Raw genomic sequence first — 21,160 nt, 5'->3', positions numbered from 1 at the left:
CTTCTACATAGAAAGCTTTATACTAATCTCAACTTTTTCTCTATTCCAATGGCGAGTCTTTTACACTTTTATTTTACTATTTATCACATGATCTCATAATTGTCTATCTGGTTCTCCCACTAGCTATTGATGATCCCAAAAGCAGGGATCATGGAACCCCCAAACCCAACACTGGGTTAGGCCTATAGCTGGCCTAGCATATGGTGTGTGCCCACTGCCTGTCTAGGAAAGAATGAAGGAAGGAAAAAGATTGGGAAAGGATATTCCATGGACTACTATGACAACATAGCCAATAAAAATTATTGAAAATAAATTTCCAAATACAGGAAGTTATCCATGAACATTAATTTTAAAGAATCATTTGTCTCTGCCTTCTTCCCTCATTTCCACTTAGTCCTAATTGAATAAATGTTCAGTTACCTCCACCTTTATATTAGCTCCATTCACAGTGGTAATGGCACCTGTCCACAAGGATCCAACTTTATTAATATTCACCTTCTCATGATGCTAACAAGCATCCTGACATCATGAGAAAAGCAATGAACTAAGAATTGAGAACCTGTGAGTTCTAGATCATTAAGTCTTTCCACAAATATTTATTGGGCACCTGCTATGTGCCAGGGATTCTAAGTGCCTGGGATTCATTCATGAACAAAAAAGTTTGCCTTCATGAGGCTTACATTCTATTAGAAGGCACGAGGAATGGATAATAAATAATAAACATAATAAACACTTTGGAAGGTGAGGATCCCAAGTGCCACACTGGGAGTGGGTGTGGGGAAAGGGCATATTAGTTGCACCTTTAAATAGAAAGCCCTCACTGAGAAGATGACATTTGAGGGGTGCTTGGGTGGCTCAGTTGGTTAGGCATCTGACTCTTGATTTCAGCTCAGGTCCTGATCTCGGGGTTGTAGGATTGAGCCCCACATCGGGCTCCAGGTTCAGTGGGGAGTCTGCTTCAGATTCTTTCCTTCTGCCCTTCCCCCTGCTCACTCTCTCTCTCTCTCAAATAAATAAATAAATAAATCTAAAAAAAAAAAAAGATGAGATTTGAGCAAAGAAGGTGATGGAGTTATGTAATGCAAAGATTCATGAGCAGAGCATCTAGGCGGTGGTAGCAAGTATAGCAAAGGCAGTAAATGGGTGTGTGCCTGGAATGTCTAAGGAACAACAGGAAGGCCTGTGTGGCCAAAAGAGAGTACGCGAAGGGAGAGTAGTAGGAGAGGAACTCCAAGAGGTTAACCAAGCTAGATGTTATAGAGCCTTATAAACTGTTATCATGAGGACTTTGGCTTTCATTCTGAGTAAGATGAGCATTCATTGCAGACTTTAAGTAGAGGAGTGTCATGAATTGACTTGAAGTCATTTGGCTGCTGTGTTGAAAATAGATTGTAGGGGATAAAGGATAGAATCTAGGGAACAAGTCAGGAGGATGTTGTAGTAATCCTGGCAAAAGTTTATTGTGGTTCCAAACAGGGAGGTGGCAGAGGAGGGGAGAAATCACTGGTTTCTGGATATAATTTTGGTAGAACCAACAGGATTTCCTGTCATATTGATTACAGAATGTGGAGAAAGAGAGGAGTCAAGGAAGTGTCCGAGACTTTGGGGCTGGGACAAAAGAAGAAGGAAGTTTCCATCAACTGAGATGGGGAAGACTGCTGGAAGAACAGAGTTTGGGGCGGGCGGGCGGGGGCACAANNNAGGGAATTGGGAGTTTAGTTTTGGACTAATTAAGATTGAAATCCCTATTAGATGTCCAAGGAAATATGTCAAGTACACAGTTGGATATGAGTTCTGAGTTTGGGGAAGATTTAAATTTGGAAGTCATTAGTGAACAGATGGTTTTTAAAATCATGATACTGATAAGCCCACATATTCTAACCCAAATACAATTATCTGCTTATCCTTAGCCAAATTATCTAGTCCCTCTACTTTTTTTTTCATCTCTACAATGATAAGGTTAAGTTAAATATGTGATTTTCAACTGTGTTCCATGGAGCACAAGGGCTTCGTAGACAGAGCTGCCAGGATCAGAGAGATGTTTGCTTTCCCACGGCCTAAGCCAACAAGCAATCCTTTATTTCTACAGTGAAGATCAGACATACATTTAGAGATGGTACAAATTGATATTTATGATATATACAGTGTCATGGACGTGTGTGTGTGTGTGTGTGTGTGTGTGTGTGTATGTGTGTTTAGGGTAACTTTCCAGATGAAATAATGAATAACATCGCATAAAAAATGACCCCATATATCTCCCCATGACTGGTCGGCTATCAAAGTGATATGTATAAATAAAGGTACAGATTAGGAATAGTACATGGTTATCCTAAAAATGCTTGCCATTGTTAACATGTGCTCAAGGTTTCCTCTCTAAAAGATATTTACTGAAAATCATATTCAGAAACTTAAAGATGCTATTCTATTTCTTTTAGATCCAATTAGTGACAGTATTTCCTTTGACCCTTAGACCATGAGCAATTGATCATTTTAACTGTATAAGAATGCATGAAGTTAAAGCTGGGAAAGGACCTTAGAAATACTTTAATCAAAAAAAAGGGGAGGGGGAAGCCTGGGTGGCTCAGTCAGTTAAGCATCTGACTTTGGCTCAGGTCATGGTCTCAGGGTCCTGGGATCCAGCCTTGCATCAGGCTCCGGGCTCAGCGGGAAATCTGCTTCTCTCTCTGCCTCTGCTCCTCCCCCTGCTTGTAGCTTCTCTCTCTCACACACATAAATAAATAAATCTTTTCTTTATTTAATCTTTTTTTTTTTAAGATTTCATTCATTTAAGAGAGAGAGAAGGCATGAGTGGAAGGGCAGAGGGAGTGGGAGAAGCAGACTCCCCTCTGAGCAGGGAGCCTGACTTGGGGCCGATCCCAGGACCCTGAGATCATGACCAAAGCCAAAGGCAGATGCCCAACCAACCAAGTGACCCAAGCGCCTCTAAATACATAAATCTTAAAAAAAAAGAAAAAAGAAAAAAAGAAATACTTCAATTACCCTCCCTTTACAGTGGAGCTGAGGCTCAGAGGTCAAAGGTCATGCCAGAACTGGAACCTAGGTCATCTCCTGACTCCTAGTCTAGTGTTCTTATCAACACACTATGCTGATTTCAAGGTTGCTTCAGAAATGCCACTGAAGTTTACAATTAAGGCACTGAGGTGTGATCTTTCTATTTTCCTCATCTATTAATTTTACAATCTTTATATTTTCCTAATCCATTAATTTTACATTAATGCCCTTCCAAATTTCCACAGTTCTAAGGGTCGTCCTTGCCGTTGCCTTTTGCCTGGTGTCTGGTGTCCTAGTGGTGCTGCTGTTTACCCTCCTCCGCCATGGGCCCTGCTGGCACAGAGACCCCTATCGGAACATCTGAACAGAAGGCTGGATGAAGGCAGACACACCAGACCAACGTCTTGGGATGGATGCAGCATCTCTCAGTGATGCCTCACTTAAAGGACAGGCTTTCACCACATGGACATCACTATGCCCATACCCATCCCTTTGAGCCTGTCTAGAGCAGGGTGTGAACTCACAGTGACCCAGCGACTGATGAACGAACCCCAGGTTGCTTGGGTAGCTCTCCTGATGGTTGCACTCCTCATTGTAGTGTAGGCTTCTCATTCGGCTAGAAGGAGGCTCTTCTGCAAAGGATAGTTATACTCCCTGGCATGGGTGTCCAGAAAGAAAGAAGAAATTGAAGTCCAATCAGCCGCTGCCTGCAAAGAGCAAAGTGTGTGACAAAGACATAGATTAGACAAGTTTGGATAATGAAGACAATTAAACTAGAAGTAGTATCATGTAGGACGGTTCTTAAGAAGTAAGACCCAATAAGAAGGTATAAATAAATCATTTCTTTAGCTGTTAAGTAGATTAAATACGAACATGTACACACTCCTGAAAAGAAACTCCCACCCAGTATTTGGTAGCTAACAGCTTTCTGTATGTGTATATGTGCTAACACACATACATACACATAGATGTATTGAAACGGCCTTGGAGAGAGGTATTTCATTCTCAGCAACTGTAATATCAACTACTGTAATGGTGGCTCAGGTCATTTCCCCCACAGCTTCTATAATGGGAAATGACTAGAAACTCCAGGCAGCCATGTTTCTTTTTTTTTTTTTTTTCATGTTTCTTTTTTTTTTTGAACCTCTACCATCATCAGACCTAGATATTTTTATAGTTCCGATTTCTTTATTTCATCTTAAAAGCAAGAGATGTACTTTGACAAGAACTCTTCATGGCTATGATGAAATAATAAGGTATTTAATCACCACAAATAGATCTGAATTTCTCAAGTGGTGAAGTAGAAAGAGAAGTGAGCTGAAGGTTGATGACATCCTGCCTCAGCTCTGTGCTGGCTTCAGGCCAACAAAGTTCTTTAAAGTCTTAAACCTTGGTTTCATAATCTAAAAATGAAGAGTCTGGACTAGATGAACATAGAAGTCACATCTAGTTCTCATGTTCTGTGAACAGTTTGTTTTTCATTTCATGCTATGCATTGGTCATTGCCCAAGCAAGCACTTTCATGAATGATGCCATTGCATTTAGCCTGAAATGTATTCTAAACAATCTTATCCCATGCTGAGCCTTTAACCGTCCAGTTGGTGGGAAATTCAGTCTCATTCATTGGTAGGGTTCTTCACCTTCTCAGGTATTACTAAAGGTCCCAGAATGTAATTGGTGGGAAGAGCTGGATAAGGATCCTCTAGGCTGCCATCCACACTGGTCTCCAATAAACACACTGTCCATTCCCACATGGTCTCCTGAAGGTAGGCAGAGGACATCTGTTCATGGCTTCCAAGGCCACACATTTGGTCTCCATCATCCTGGCATTGTCCAGTCCCCTACCGGGGGTGATACCTATAAACCAGAAGCCCTCCTAGAACCCCTCCCCATCTCTTAGTCTCAGGAATCTTCCTCTCCCCTTGGATTCCATAGCTTTCTCCTGTAAACTTCAAGCACTTACCTCTATCACTTTCTACATAATTCTCACTGAGCCAAGGCTACTGGGGGCGGGGGGGGGGGGAGCCTGAGAAAGAGAGAGTTGTGTTCTCTTGCAACTGTTGCTTCCTCCTGCAACACAAAAGGCATGTAGGCAAAGATATGCAAGATCTGGCTTCATTCTCAACCTGGGAAGGGGGAAAACATCTATAGCAGCAAGAACAAAGGACAATTTACTGTCTCTGTCAAGTAGCCAGACATTTTAGTAATGACCCTAACATCTAATGCTAATAAGTAATGAGATTTGAAAATAGAAGTAAAAAATAGAACCATAAGTCATGGATTTTCACACTTATTTAACGAACATTGATAGAGGACCTATTTGCTAATCACTGGCCTAAATGCTAGATTGTCCATCCTTAATGTGATTATTAAGGTGTTTGGCCCCAACGACAGCCTTATACAGGGTTGATAGAATGTAAAAGTAAAAGCTTTCACAACCTTTCCCTAATATCATCTTTTAATACTGTCAATGGCTAAAAGGACCCCTATTTTCTATTGTTTCTGGACTTTTTTTTTTTTACTATCCCCCATTTCTCTTCCTTCTACCATCTCTTGATTATTGTAAAGAAAGCTCTAACTCCCAGCTTAGTTGTTTCTTTTACCTTCCACAGAGCTGCTCTGTTGATAAACACTGTAATTGTTTTCATAGTTCATGGCAGAATACAAAATCACAAGTGACAGATGATCTATAGTGACAAAGCAGAGAACACAAATGCACTGTAACATTCCTCAGGAAATAAGCTAATCATCCATCTTCAACAGAAAAATATGCAAATCCTCTCTATTGATAAAAGTGCCCTTTTCAGATGGGTCAGAGAAGCTCAGTTGACATGAGGATAAATATTGTTTGAAAGATAACTGCTAAGATTGAGATAACTTCTGCTCTGAAATGTATTCCCTACATTTGAATCAGTATAGAGGTCTTTGAACAGGATTAGAATAATGTAGTCATTACCACATCCATGTAGGAAAATGCCCTGATCATAAAAAAATATCCATATATATGTAGAAAAGTTCTAAGGAAGTTATAGGTAGAGAATTCGTAGCTAGAATGGCATTGCATAAAGAAAATATTAAGAGAATATGATTATAAAAAGAATAATTTATGATATTAGAAGAGTACAAGCCTTAGAGGTAACATTGTATTGGAAGTTGTTCAACCAACAAACCTTTTTTATATTAGAACTGACATTTCTTCTCCCTGAATTCAGTCATGTTACCTGTTCTCCCAACTTCCTGTTCTCGTTCTGTCTTGTTCTAATACTGATCCTTTCTTCATTGCCAGGGGAGTTTCTTGGCAAGTGAAAGCCGAAATGTGAGTTTTCTCCTTCAAAACTCTCTTTATAGAAACCCCATCTGAGTAGTAATGGATATGTGCTACATTTTGGTGCTTTAGACCAGGACCGTCTAATAGAAACACGATGCAAGCCACAAATAAGGACCACATATGGGATTTAAAATTTTCTAATAGCTACATTATAAAAAGGTAAAAATAAACATAAAATTAATTCTAATAAAATTTATTTAACCTAGTGCTCTGGAAAAAAATCACTTCATGTAATTAATATTTTTAAAAAATTATTAATGAGATATTTTTCAGGGGTTTTTTTTAGAGTAAGTATTTGAAATCTGATGTGTATTTTACCCTTACAGCACATCTCAATTTGAACTAGGTACGTGTCAAGTTTCAACAGCCATATGTGTCGGTGGCTACCATATTGGACAATTACACTTTAGATCACAAGATGACAAATTTTTTGAAGCAGAATTTTTCGGGTGGTTCTGTTTTGTTTTGTTTTGTTTTTGCAAGGTTCACTTTCAGGTTATTGTGAAAAATGAAAGTCATCTTTCTTATATGTCTACATCTTACTGTTTTTGTATGTGTGCTGAACTGATCAAGGATTTTTCTAAAATGTTATATCTGCAGACCTGTCTTAACAGCAGCACCCCAGACCTGTTCCAAAACCATCGTATACTAAATGAACCAGGTCCTCTTCTTATAAAATTTCTAAAGAAGGAATCTGACAACACATTTAGAATATAAGTACCGCTAGATTGGGGGAGGAGTGCCTTTTAAATTTTTATTAATTTTTTTTGTTATGAGTAATTGTATTTAAAAAACAAAAATAAATTCAGATAATACAGAAGGATATACAATATAAGATAAAAGTTCTTTCTACCCACTTCCATTCAGCAGAAGCAATCCTGTCAACAATATCTGGTTTTAGTTCTTCTAGTGACTAGCATGAATTTTATGAGCTGTACTTTATACCTAGATTTTCTGAAATTTCGCATCTTTCACTGCTCTTATAATGCATGGTGTCCTCTTTCTTGTATTATTTTTTTCATTTTCTTGAAGTAATTTTTTAAAGGATACTTGAGCACTAAGCTTTCTGATTCTGACATGTCCAAATATGTGTGTATTTTGCCCTTCCACTTACCTATCAGTCAGCAAGGTATACATTCTCAGGTTGAAAATCATTTTGCCCCAGAATGTGAATGCGGTATTCTGTTGTCTTCTAACACACAGGACTGCCGATGAGAAGTCTGATTGGTATCATTCTCATCCAATGTAAGTAATCTGGTGGTGTTTATCTTTTTTTTCCTGAGTCTTTTTAAGGTATTCTTTTTATCCATGGAGTTCTGAAATTTCACTAGAATGTATGTAGGCATGGGTCTCTGTTTTCTGTCTAATTATATCTGGCTTATACTTGTCTTTGACTCAAGAAAATTGTATTCTTGAACTTGAATTTCCTGGATTTATTCTCCATGCTTCAACTTTTCTCACATATTTTCCAGCTTTTTATTTTATATCTCTACATTCTAGGAAATTTTATTTTCCAGAACACTAATTTAATCTTCAGCAAATCCGTTTTTCTTTTTTTATTTCTAAGAATACTTTCCTATTCATTGATTGTTCCTTTTTCATAATGGCCACTTCTTATTTTATGAATGTAATCTATTCTTGAGGCTTGAAGAATCTTACTTGGGGGGTGCCTGGGTGGCTCAGTTGGTTGGCATCTACCTTCAGCTCGGGTCATAATCTCAGGATCCTGGGATCGAGCCCTGTGTAAGGCCCCCTGCTCAGTGGGATGCCTGCTTCTCCCTCTCCCTCTGCCCCTCCGCCCTGCTTGTGCACGCTTTCTCTCTCTCTCTCCAATAAATAAATAAAATCTTTAAAAAAAAATCCTACTTGATGGGGCGCCTGGGTGGCTCAGTCGTTAAGCGTCTGCCTTCGGCTCAGGGTGTGATCCTGGCGTTCTGGGATCGAGCCCCTCATCAGGCTCCTCTGCTGGGAGCCTGCTTCTTCTGCTCCCATCCCCCTGCTTGTATTCCCTCTCTCGCTGGCTGTCTCTCTCTCTGTCAAATAAATAAATAAAATCTTAAAAAAAAAAAATCCTACTTGAAATTTTTTTCAAGTTCTCCTTGCTCCCTAAATTACCTCTGTTTCTCTGGGCTCAGTTGCTTAAATTTATTAATCTTGGACTTTCTCTTTCATGCTCTGTTTTTTTCTCTAATATTCATGAATCATAATCCACAAATGAAGAATTCTGTGGGTTAGTAGGGATGGCTGGTCTTGATTTCCCTCTTAGTCATGTATATCTGTTTTCCCCAAAAATATCTTCTTGAATAACTGCATTAAAATTCTCATTTGCTTGGAATATTACTCAGCCATCAAAAAGAATGAAATCTTGCCATTTGCAACAACATGGATGGAGTTAGAGTGTTTTACACTAAGTGAAATAAGTCAGAGAAAGACAAACCATATGATCTCACTCATATGTGGAATTTAAGAAGAAAACAGATGAACATATGGGAAGGGGGCAAAGAGAAAAGGGAGAGAGGGAAACAAGCCATAAGAGACTCTTAACATAAAGAACAAACAGAGGGTTGATGGAGGGAGGTTGGTGGGGGGATGGGCTAGATGAGTGGATTCAGGAGGGCACTTGTTATGATGAGCACTGGGTGTTGTATGTAAGTGATGAATCACAGAATTCTACTTCAGAAACCAACATTGCACTGTATGTTAACTACCTAAAATTTTTTTTGACTTAATTTAAAAATTCTCCTTTGCTAATTGCAACATCCTCATCATCTCTGGACCAGTCTTAATTGATTGTCTTTTTTCTAAGTATAGATTATGTTTTCCTGTTTCTTTGAATATAGAGTAATTTTGGATTGTGTCTTAGACATTGTGAATGATATGTTGTAGAGACTCTGGATGCCATCATGTTCCTCTAGAAAGTTTTTTTTTTCTTAAGCAGTCAGTGAAATTGGGTAACATCAAACTGCAAACTGTCTCCCCTGCAATGGACAACAGCTCAAGTATCAGTTCAGTTCTTTTAGCCTAAATTGGGCTGGTTGGAGTCTTCCCTGTATATGGTTAATTAAGCTATGGGGTCAGCCGTAGAGTTTGGGCAGAGTTTATACATAGAACCTGGGGTTTCTCCTCTCCTGCTTTCATTTTGGGGGTATTTTCTTTTCACTTTTAAGAGGCTATGGATGCCCCCAAACTGTCCTCTAGTACCTCAAGCTGGTAAGACTATGTTTTGTTTTGTTTTCCTGCATTTTAACTATCTTCTCTCCACACTCTGCCCTGCATGGCACAGACTTTAGCCTGCGCTCAGTCTAAAGGCCATTAAAAAACAAAAACAAAAACAACCTAGCAGCTATTCCCTTTTTCCAAATGCTGATTTCCCTCCAGAATCTACTTGCTTTTGATTGCTCCCAAGTACCTTTAATTAGTTGTATTTTATATTTCTCCCAGAGTTTACAGTTGTTATCTGTGGGAGTTAGTCCGATAGGAGGAACATAATCATTATCGGAAGTGCTCTCATTTGAATGGGAAGGGCTGATTTGAAAGTAGTGTTTGTGGGCAGGAAAGTGGCATGTGAGCTAACAGACATATGAATGAATGAATGAATGAATGAATGAATGAATAGACTTTCGGCTAGGGTGACTGTTTCTGTGAATACATCTCCTGGGTGGAATGACCTTAACTTTAAAAAGTGTTCCCTCCATGTCTGTGATGTAAGTCCTGACTTATCTTAACATCTACTCTGTTTCTCTTTCAGGGCAAAGCAGCCACGCTAGGAGTCCCCCCAAATGAGCACCCCCTTTCCACAGACAGCATAGCTCCAGAGTTTTATCTGGGAGGCAGCCACTCCACGTATGGAAGAAGGAGTGGGATGTGCAGCGGATAGACCCTGCCTTCTTTACGTAGCTACCCCGACAAGTCCTCCACAGTTCGCTAACGATCTACGTGGTGAGCAAAGCTCCAACCTTCGCCGTGGCTGCCTCAGAAAGAACCACGTTCATCTCTTGTGGGTCTGACTACAATTTCCCCATTTTGACTTCTTCATCAGTTCAATCTTATCTGCTTATCTTTGAAGAATTTCTCAAAATATCTGATCTGCACTGTCACTGTCTGTAGCACTGTTGTGATTTCATTCTTATTTTTAACATCTTTTATATTACTGCAGGAAAACATTGGGAGGAAGGGAAGTTAGCTGCAATGGGTCTTTTTTTTTCCCCTAAAGAGGAAACCCTGAGTTTGTTTTTCTAGCAAAGGGGTCTATAATTGTGTGTGTCAAAGTTAAGAAAGTTAGCCATGCCATTCAGTGAAGGAAAAAGAAAAAAAGACATAATACTATGTGCACGATTTAATCTCACCAACATTTGCTAAGTGCCTGCTTTTAGAATGAAGTAGGGTCCCTAGTTTCTCTCATATTTTTTTTAAGATGTTATTTATTTATTTGTCAGAGAGAGAGAGCACACAAGCAGGGGGAGCGGCAGGCAGAGGGAGAAGCAGACTCCCCACTGAGCAAGGAGCCCGATTCAGGACTCCATCCCAGGACCCTGGGATCATGACCTGAGCTGAAGACAGATGCTTAACCAACTGAGCCACCCAGGTGTCCCTCTCATATTTTAAAAATAGAATTTTAGCTCAAGGAAAGGTTAAGTACCATTGTGCCATTATTTGACGTAAGGAATACAGTACTAAATTATTTGTAAACCCTGCCTTCATAAAGCTCACAGATACATAATTTCTTTAACTGCGTTTTTCTGTTTTTACTAGCTTATATGATTTTTACTTCAAAGTGCCTCAAGGACCTGGCCCTTCCTTTGTAGTGCTGTCACCAAATTTTGCCCTTCAGTACATGTCTCGTTTTAAACCACATGGCCTCCTCGTCCTTCCAGTTAATTCTGCACAAAACATACATATTCCCCCTGAAGGTAACTGTAGAAGTCTGGACTGTCTTGCCAAGAAGGGGCCTGGTGGAATGCCAGGGTATCTCCCAATATGATGACTGGTGAACCCAGGACTCCATAGGCAACCGCTCCAAATGGGGACCGATGTCAGCAGCTTAACGCTGCTTCCTCAGTAAGAGTTTTGGGAGATGGGTTCCTNGGGGGGGGGGGGGGGGGGGTCTGCAGGTGGTTCAGGACTGACTGAAACTCTGCAGGCCTGGAAACAGCTGACAAGATGTGTTCCAGTGGAGCCAGGGACCTAGAACGGCCAGCTATAGGGAGAGGCAGGATCACAGGAGGGGTTCTTGGGAGTACATGCATCTGCCTAACCTTAGCCATAACTGACTCAAATGCGCATATTCTCCCTAAAGGCCGAGCTGGAGAAATCTGGTCTGCCTTGGGGAGGCGGGGAGCAGGGGGTGCACAGGATGTCCTTCAATAAGAGACACCTGCTGGCTGGAGAAGCCGATACCCCATCAAGGAGCTAGACCAAATTGGGGCTGACTGTTGCCAGTTTAAAGCTGCAGACTCAGAAAGATTTGGGAGAGTTGGCCTCCCTTCTCCCTGCAGGCTCATTCTGGAGCTCCACGTGCCTGGCGTGCCCCTACAGGCTAAGGCCAGCTGACAAGGTGTGGTATGCGCCCACACACACCACACACTTCAGGGCAGCCAGGGAGCTGGAACAGGGCAGGCGTAGGAGTAGGCGGGGTCAAAAGAGAAGGCTGTTTCAGGTATCTGACATCTTCCTAATTCCAATCCTAACCTACACAAATGCACGTATTCTCCCTGTAGTTAAACCTGGAGGAATCTGGACTGCCTTGCCACAATGGGGCCTGGAGGACAGCAGGGTATCCTTCACTCAGAGACACCCGGGAGACTTGATTATTGGTATAGATCCTATCAGGCAGCCAGTGCAAATGGGGACTGCCTGTGGGCAGTCTAAATTGCATCCCCAGAAAGAATTCCAGGTGGTGCGCTCCCTCCACCCTAGGGGCCATGCACATAATTCTGGACTGGCTGAAGTCCACAGGCCTGGAGGGCTCAGGGTTCCCAAGGCAGGCTGACGAGGTATGTACAGTAACAAGGGCCAGACTTGGAAGAGGGCAAGTGTCTGGAAAGGCCAAGTCTCATGGGAGTGGGCTGTTGGGGGTACAAGGCATCTGCCTAATTCCAAGCCTTAACCAACACATACAACACCTCAGAGATATCAGGGTTCAGTTCCAGCTACTGTAATAAAGCAAATATTACATTAAAGTGAGTCAATTGAAATGTTTGGTTTCCCGGTGTATATAAAAGTTCTATTTGAGGCACCTGGGTGGCTCAGTTGGTTGAGCATCTGACTCTTGATTTCAGCTCAGATCGTGATCTCAGGGTTTTAAGTTCCAGTCCCACAGGGGGCTCGGACCGCCGGACGTGGAGCCTACTTAAGATTCTCTCTCTCTCTCTGCTCCTCCCTGCTCACGCTCTCAGGTTTATCTACTTCATCAAGAGTCTGTGGAGTAACTCAGAGGTCTAAAACTGCCTTAATTAAGTAGACTTGAAAATATATTTTCAAAAAAAGAACCATAGAAGTTGGAAAAATGCTCACATTTTGAAATGTAGTTTTAATAAGTCTCATCTCACCGGAAGGAAAGAGGAAATTAAAGAACTAAGACGTATTAAAATTGTGGTTTTGAGAACAAAGAGTGATGACTCCTCAAAAAGGTCAGGCATTCACAATTTGTGGCTCCCAAAGTAACTAATTTTGTTATTAAATGAATAGAAATATGCTTACAGTGATCGTATTTCCAGGCCCAAACATAGGAAAAATAAACTCACAATGCAATAAAATATTTGAAACAATAATTTCCCTGAAAAAACCTGGGACAAATAGTAACCTTACCAAAGATAAGTAAGTAACATACCAAAGAACATTTAAAGCCAAACTTTATTTTTTAATTTTTTAAAAGATTTTATGTATTTGTTTATTTGAGAGAGAGAGAGAGAGCACGCCCAAGCAGGAGGGAGGGGGGAGGAGAAAGGGAAGAGGGAAGACAGGGAGGAGAGGGGAGGAGGGGAGAGGAGGAGAAGGGAGGAGAGAGGGGGGAGAGGTAGAAGCAGACTTCCGGCTAAGTAGGGAGCCCAACAGGAGGCTGGTTTCCAGGACCCTGAGCTCCCGACCTGAGCCAAAGGCAGATGCTTAACTGAGTGAGCCACCCAGGTGCCCCTAAAGCCAAACCTTAGTATGTAACTCTTTGTTGTTTTATCTTCTAAAACTACTCGTTAGTACCACCTTTTCCTGTCTGTCTTCCATCCCCCTTACATATGTTGTAGAAAGCAAATCATACTTGAAATGAATAAGCTGGATGGGGGGAAATTAAACATGTATGTCCCTCCTTCAATCTTTAGAAGTATTTTTTTAATTATTTTTTCCTTTTTTGGCAATGTCTTCTCACATATATGTCTGATCTACCTATAGTCCAATATTTTAAAATTTTATAGATGAGGAACCAAGTCTTTTAAGCCAAATTTTTGTCAAGTACTTATGTGTTAGAAGTTACTATTCTTGGGGCGCCTGGGTATCTCGGTTGGGCGGCCGACTCTTGATTTTGGCTATGGTCGTGATCTCAGGGTGTGGAGTCTGCTTAAGATTCTCTCTCTCCCTCTCTGCTCCTACCCCCTCTAAAAAAATAGTAATAAAATTTAAAAATGAAAAAGCTACTATTTTTAGTGAGGTGACTCAAGGAGAATTTTATTCAATACCATTATCAAACATGGGGAACAAAAGAGAATAAGGTAGTGGAGCCAAATTTCGTGGGTTCAGATCCGTGCTCTGCGCCTTACTAGCTATATGGTCCTGGGCAAGTTATTTAACATTCCCATGCCTCAGTTTCCTCATCTGTAAATGGGAATAATTATAGTGTCTACCTCAGAGGATTGTTACAGGAATAAACAGGTTAATATTTGTAAAGTGCCAGGAACAGTACCTGGCACATAGTAAACACCATATAAGGGTTTGTTAAATAAAATATTGAATGAAAAGACAGGAATTTATCATTCCCAACTTAAAAACATTATGATTTTGGGGCACCTGGGTGGCTCATTCGTTGGGCGTCTGCCTTCAGCGCAGGTCATGATTCCAGGAGCTGGAATCGAGCCCCGAGTAGGGCTCGGTGGGGAGCCTGCTTCTCCTTCTCCTTCTGCCTGCTGCTCCCCCTGCTTGTGCTCTCTCTCTCTCTCCCTCTGTGTCAAATAAATAAACAAATAAATAAATAACGTTATGATTTTGTGTTTTATAAAGTTAAAAGAAATAACAATGAAATGTCATTTTTTATTAGCTCTCTGTATAATCTTGAAAGCGGGGTTGGGTTTTTTTTCCAATCTTCTTTTACTACATCTTGAAATAACAACTATTATTAAAATGATGAAAAGTTTCATTTGGTGGAAGAATAAGAAAATTTGAGATCTTATTAAAAAATTACTTTGGTTGGGGATTTATTTTTGAGAGACTATAATATTCTTAATATTCTCCAGAAAAATCAAAGCAACTAGATTTTAGCACAAGGTCAACTGTGATAGAATGTTTAGAAAATAAAAGTCATTAAAATGTGAAGAAAGATTCCACAGTGAGGCCAGCTTAAGTTATTATCAATTCGATGGGAAGGCAGATATTGCAAACAAACAAACCAAAAACAAGCAAATGAGTTTCTCTAAAGATCTGTTATCTTGTTAATGATAGAATAATTTCAAGTAGACTAATATTGAATATAGGTGGTAGATCTCTTTCTTTCTTTAATCTCTTGCTGTAAGTTCTTTCTTATAATTATAGATGTAAATTACCTCCTCTGTGCCCAGGCTCTAATGACCTCAATGAAGCAGACATAACAATGTCTCCAAAACTGAACAGACTGCTGGTGAATGCAGGGGCCCTTCAGTAACTAGGTGATTTCAGGCAGGATCTAGTCATCCCCACGATCAGACTATGAAGCAGCTTTTCCAGGTGGTGTTCGCATTCTCTCTCCAGTAAGTCCTCAGAAAATCATGAATGGTCCTTTCTCACAGCATGGAAATCCTGGATAGAGTAGGCTACCAAGTTACTAAAACAGTCACTTTGTTTATCTTCTTTTTCCTTTCTGCATAGATCACCTTCCTGGAGTCTCGAGAGTGACATTCAGTTCAGATCATTCATCGTGTACAAAATTACCTCCCTTGGTTTTCCAAAAGATTGACAGGGACAAATGGAGATGAGAAAAGCATTTATAATGCTTTTAATGCAATAAAGTTTCATAAGACATTAAGAAGCTGTTATTTTCATAACTTAAATATCTATATATATGCAATTCCTAAGAAGTTATTCTTGGTTAAAATGTGGAAAAGTACCCGTATGAATGGGAATTTGTGAACTTGGAACACCCTAGTTTCACTAAAGCAATTGTTGAAAAACATTCCTGTGGTCAACAAAGAAATTTTGCACGTTCATTTAACAAACACTTGTAGGGCACTTACTATGTGCTAGTCCTGTGAGGTAGGTATGAATAGTAATATCATGCCCATTTTACAGATGGGGAGACTGAGGCTAAGTGATCTGCTTATAGTCACAGAGCTGGAATGTGGCAAGGATGGAATCTGAGCCCAAGATGTCCTCTTCTACTCAGCATGCTTTTAAACTGCTAAACCATACTACCTTCCTTTGAAGAAAAGTACTCAGGTAAGATTCTCAGAAAATCACTTCGCATTCTTATTTTACTTTCGTTGTGTTCTTTCTATCCAAAATGTCTCACTTGTGCGATGTTAATGCCTAAAGAAAATGACTGCTAAGATGATATGTGAGTCGCATTCAAGTAGAATGTCTTTTTATTTTGATAATTTCAAACTTGATGTCTCCTCATGAAATTGAGTTGGGTGTTTTTAAATTTTTTTTTACTTTATTTAGGATAATAACATTCTTATCTGGCCATTTCAAAATTCCTGAAAGATTTAGAAAGTAGCTCTATACTTACAAAACATGTAATTCTCTTGATTAAATCTGACCTGCTACAATTACATAGACTTGTCCTTAAAGTGGTTTTTATGTAGATGCAATAGGATATGAAGATAAGATTTGATACTCTCAGAATTTTATGAATGACATTTCGGAGCTAAGATATTCAAGTTAACAATCTAATATGTTGATGAAATAATCAGATATGTGTTAATAACTTAGCCTTCCCTTAGCTCCACTTAACAAAAAATTAGTGCTGAGAACTCAAAGTTGTCAGCCCTCCCCCTCATTTTCATGCTGCAAAATCACTGCCAAATCATATCATCACAACTGAATAGCTGATTAGTATTGAAAGTCTATTATAACCTTCTCAAAGAGTGCTAAACCTTGACACCAAATGAAGAAATAAATAAATAAGGACAAGTTTCCAGAAACCAGAGCACATAAACCAGACATATGACAATAAAGTTAGTCAACCTAATGAGAATTTACTTTCACCAAATTAGCACAATAACTTTGTAGACCCGTGTTTTGTAGACCATAATTAATGATCCTTTTCAGGGAAACATGCTGAAATGAAAATATTACTGCTTGCCCCATTAACGATGCATTATCCTTTTGGAAGGCAAATGTAGGTTCTAAATAGTGTTGCCCATTTTAGAGCAGTCGAACATAAATGAAATAAATTAAGGCAAAGAATTGCTGGCATTGGATGCTGGTCAAGTGGCTATGAATAAGTGACTCCATTTCTTTTCTTTTCCTCTTTCTTTCTTTCTTTCTTTCTTTCTTTCTTTCTTTCTTTCTAGAAAGGGAGGGTGGGGAGGGGCAGAGGGAGGAGAGAGATCTTAAGGACACTCCGCACATCCAGCTCAGAGCCTGACACAGGGCACGATCTCACAACCCTGAGATCATGACCCGAGCCCAAATCAAGTGTCAGAAGCTTAACCCAGTGAGCCATCCAGCTGCCCCTAAATGACTCCATTTCTGTACTCCTCTCTTCCTTGTTGGATTTGCAACCCCTACATGCCAATTTCAAGCATTTTAGCTTCATCTTCACCATTTGGGCCATAGCTAAAGCATTTATGGCCTAATGTATCTTTTGATTGACCCCTTTTAAAATATTGTACTATCCCATATGTGAACCCAGAAATGCTAGTTATAAATATTCTAATATACATTAAGCTAAATATAAACCCTAGAATCATAAAAAGTTGATATGCACACTATCTGAAATCACAAGTGGCACATACATATTTTAGGAACCACTTAAATAATTCAGGAATCACTGAAAGTATTTCAAGAGAGATCCATTTGGGGGCGCCTGGGTGGCTCATTTGGTTAAGCCACCAACTCTTGATTTCGCCTCAGGCCATGATCTCAGGGTCCTGGGATCAAGCCCCCATCCAGCTCTATGCTCAGTGTGGAGTCTGCTTGAGATTGTCTCTCTCTCTCTCTCTGCCCCTCCCCCCTCTCTCAAATAACTAAATAAATCTTTAGGGGAAAAAAAGAAGTTCTGGGGAAGAAAAAGATCCATTTGGTCCTTGGTAGGACTATGTGTGCCAATGTTTCAAATGTATTAATTCATCTAAATCTCGTTATACTCCTATGAGGGCGTGGGGGGATATTATTTTATCGTTAGCTTACAGATGTGTAAATTGAGGCACAGACAGATTTTAAGTCACATGCCCTAGTCACATAGCAGGCTCTGTGGTGCAGCCAGATTTCAGTTACAACAGGTCGACTTCAGAGCCTGTGCTCACAGCCATGATGATGGCTACTCCATCTTCTGTTCTGTTACTCTCAGTCTGTCTCCAGACCCAGGTCAAGTGTTCATATGTACAGAAATTGCTTCCAGCACAACTACACCATTTTAACTTTCATTTCCATTATCCTCTCTCTAATCCTCTCATACTCTGCCCTGGACAGAGTGTAACCTCTGAAAATCTTTGGGAACCAATCCAGGAATCAGCATTTGGGGAGGATCCTGGGGCTAATCTGAGATCTTGGAACGCAGGCTGGGTACCTTAAGAATCAGAGGCCAGGGGTGCCTGGGTAGCTCAGTAGGTTAAGAATCTGACTCTTGGTTTCCACTGGGGTCATGATCTCATGGGTCCTGAGATCAAGCCCCGTGGTGGGCTCCTCTCTCAGAGGGGAGACTGCTTGAAGAGTCTCTCCTTCTGCCCCTCCCCCCACTCATGTGCTTGCATGCTCTCTCCTTCTCTCTCTCTCTCTCTAAAGTAAATAAATAAATAAATATTTTTAAAAAGATTTTATTAATTTATTGAGAGCAAGAAAGAGCATGAGCATGAACTGGGGAGAGGGACAGAGGATGAGGGAGAAACAGAATCCCCCACTGAGCAGGGAGCCCAACATGGGGCTTGATCCAGGACCCTAAGATCATGACCTGAGCCAAAGGCAGATGCTCAACTGACTGAACCACCCAGGCGCCCCAATAAATAAATCTTAAAAAAAAAAAAAAGAATCATAGGGCATTTATTGGACAATATACTTTGATTCTGTGATGTTACTGCTCATAGTTCTTTAATGACAGCAAAATGCCATGCAAACCTCAATATGACAAGAATTCCACAGTCCCCTTTTTCTGCCTGTCAATTTGCTAATTAATGTGAAGGATACAAAAGACATGTGGAACATGGCATCATCCTCTGTTCTATCTGTTACTCTCTGATGACCTTCCCCAAATTTCAGTGGCTTGAAACAGACATTTTATTTTGCCCACCATTTTATAGGTAAGGGATTCTGTAAGTGTTCAGAGGAGCATTTCACCTCTGATTCGCATGGTATCAAGTAGGATGGCTAAGACTGAAGGACCCACTGCCAATATGGCTGCTTCACCCAGGTGTCTAGTACTTCAGTGTTCCTTGGCCACCTTTTCTCTCTGTATGGCATTTCGCCTTCCAAGGCCTCTTCGTAGGGCTTAGTTAGGTTTTTCACAGTATGGTGGTCTAGGTTAATTGCACTTCTTACATGGAGTCTTGCCTCTATGAGGAAGAAAGTAGAAGCTGACAGATCAGTTAAGGCCAATGCTCAGACTGGTATAACTTCACTTCTAACATATTCTGTTGGTCAAAGCTGTCACAGGCAGATTCAAGGGAGTGGAGAAAGAGTCGGCCTCTTGATGGGGGAATGCCAAGGTCATAATCAGAAAGAGCATGTAGGGGCCAGAAAATTGCCCCCAGGAACATGCAGTCTGCCACACCTCAAAAAGCTTTTACTCTAAGGCAGGGATTCATAAATAAGAGGCCCTGCATAAAATTCAGGAGGTCTTTGAACTTAGAAGGGGAAAATAATATTTTTATTTTCCATAGTCTCTAAACTTCAGCATTTTTTGTCCATTGTCCATTTTGAATATAAGCACAAATTATAGTACTTACAGCAACACTTGTGATTTTGTTACCAGTAGAAATCACATATATTTTTATGCACATTTGGTTGTTACAAATATCTCAAAATATCATTTATACTCATCACTATTTTGAAATTATAGTGGCTATAAAATCCTCCACTAGATGTTACTTAAAGTGGTAATAAGGAAGCAATATAGGGCTGGCTGGGTGGCTCAGTAGGTTAAGTGTTCAACTCTTGATTTTGGCTTAGGTCATGATCTCAAGGTTGTGAGATCGAGCCCCGTGGTGGGCTCAGCGCTGGGTGTGGAGCCTGCTTAAGATTCTCCCTCTTCCTCTGCCCCCCCTCTAAAAAAAAAAGAGAGAGAGAGAGAGAGAAGCAATATATTACTCTATTACAATTTTGGTTTTTAGCATTTTGTAGCTATATTTTTAGCATTTGGTAGCTATATTTCCATTTAATTCCATTAAAAGGTCTCTTTTATAATCTTATATATTTTATTTTAAATATTTAAAAACATTACTCCAGAGAGGGGTCTATACAGTGCACCAGAAAGCCAAAGGGTTTCATGGCCCAATAGAAAGTTTAAAAATTCCTACCTTGGATGAAGATCAAAGCATTAAACACATAAATGCAAAATAATTAGAGAAGCCCTACATCATGGTATAATCTAATGTGAATGTTGTAACACAGACTTTAAGTACTACAGGATTTCTTCCTCCTAACGCTATAATTTGATTCAAGATACCATGTTTTTTAATGATTTTTGACAGTTGCATACACTCATGAAATCATGATCACAGGAGGAATTAAAACAAAACAAAAACAACCTAAACAGTGGCAGATCTTCAAAATTCTTATCTGGGGTACCTGGGTGGCTCAGTTGGTTAAGTGTCTGCCTTCAGCTCAGGTCATGATCCCAGGGTCCTGGGATTAAGTCCCGCATCAGGCTTCTTGCTCAGCGGGGAGTCTGCTTCTCCCTGTCCCTCTGCCCCTCCTTCTGCTTGGGCTCTCTCTCTCTCTCAAATAAATAAATAAAATCTTTAAAAAAAAAAAAAAGGAATTTCTTAACTCCTAGCATCTAGAGAGTATCCTGAAATTCCAGAGAGGGAAAATATGACCTACAAGGGAACAAGAATATGATTTCATCTTAGAATCCTTTAGAACCCTCTGAGAAAAATAATTATGAACTTAAGATTCTATACCTAGTAAACATGTCAATCAAGTGAGAAGGAAAAATAAAGGCACTTTCAGACATGTAAAAATTCAGAAGGTTTATTTCTTATTCACCCTTTCAAGAGAATTACTTGAAGATGTTCTTAGCCATAACAAGAATAAAATCCAAGAAAGGTAAAGATTTGAGATCTAAGAACACTGGCTTCAACCAAAGACAAGGGAAAAAAGGAAGTCAGGATGACAGGCTGGCATCCAGCCCAGAGTGCTCTCTAGTCCAGATTGGAATAAGAAGGCAGAAGTTTCTGGGAAATATATCTTCAATAATTACATTGCATCTCTTACCATGGATGGAATATGTTTAGGAAGATAGATAATCTTAGTAACTTGATGAAG

The 21,160-nt window shown here is 40.1% G+C and overlaps 1 protein-coding gene across 6 annotated transcripts in view; it reads left to right on the top strand.

Moving 5' to 3' along the window:
* Positions 1-21,160, top strand: part of ACP3 (acid phosphatase 3) — an 87,210-nt gene that overhangs the window by 41,040 nt on the left and 25,010 nt on the right. For 2 of the 6 annotated variants that reach the window (XR_005836570.1, XR_005836571.1), the window contains exons 11-14: positions 3,258-6,499; positions 7,544-7,585; positions 10,089-10,337; positions 15,806-15,952. Coding sequence is in view for 2 of the 6 variants with exons in the window: in XM_008708665.2 (XP_008706887.1) it covers positions 7,544-7,585; positions 10,089-10,123 (77 nt within the window). In the remaining 4 variants the exon portion in view is untranslated. Of the gene's footprint in view, positions 1-3,257; positions 6,500-7,543; positions 7,586-10,088; positions 10,437-15,805; positions 15,953-21,160 lie in introns of those variants that run through there. The other 4 variants (XR_005836569.1, XR_005836568.1, XM_008708665.2 and 1 more) reach the window with 4 other exon arrangements.

Source organism: Ursus maritimus, unplaced genomic scaffold (assembly GCF_017311325.1).
Source record: "Ursus maritimus isolate PB19 unplaced genomic scaffold, ASM1731132v1 scaffold_20, whole genome shotgun sequence".
Classification (NCBI taxonomy): Eukaryota; Metazoa; Chordata; class Mammalia; order Carnivora; family Ursidae; genus Ursus; species Ursus maritimus.
The sequence above is the reverse complement of the archived record's forward strand: the minus strand, read 5'-3'. Positions and strand labels throughout refer to the sequence as shown.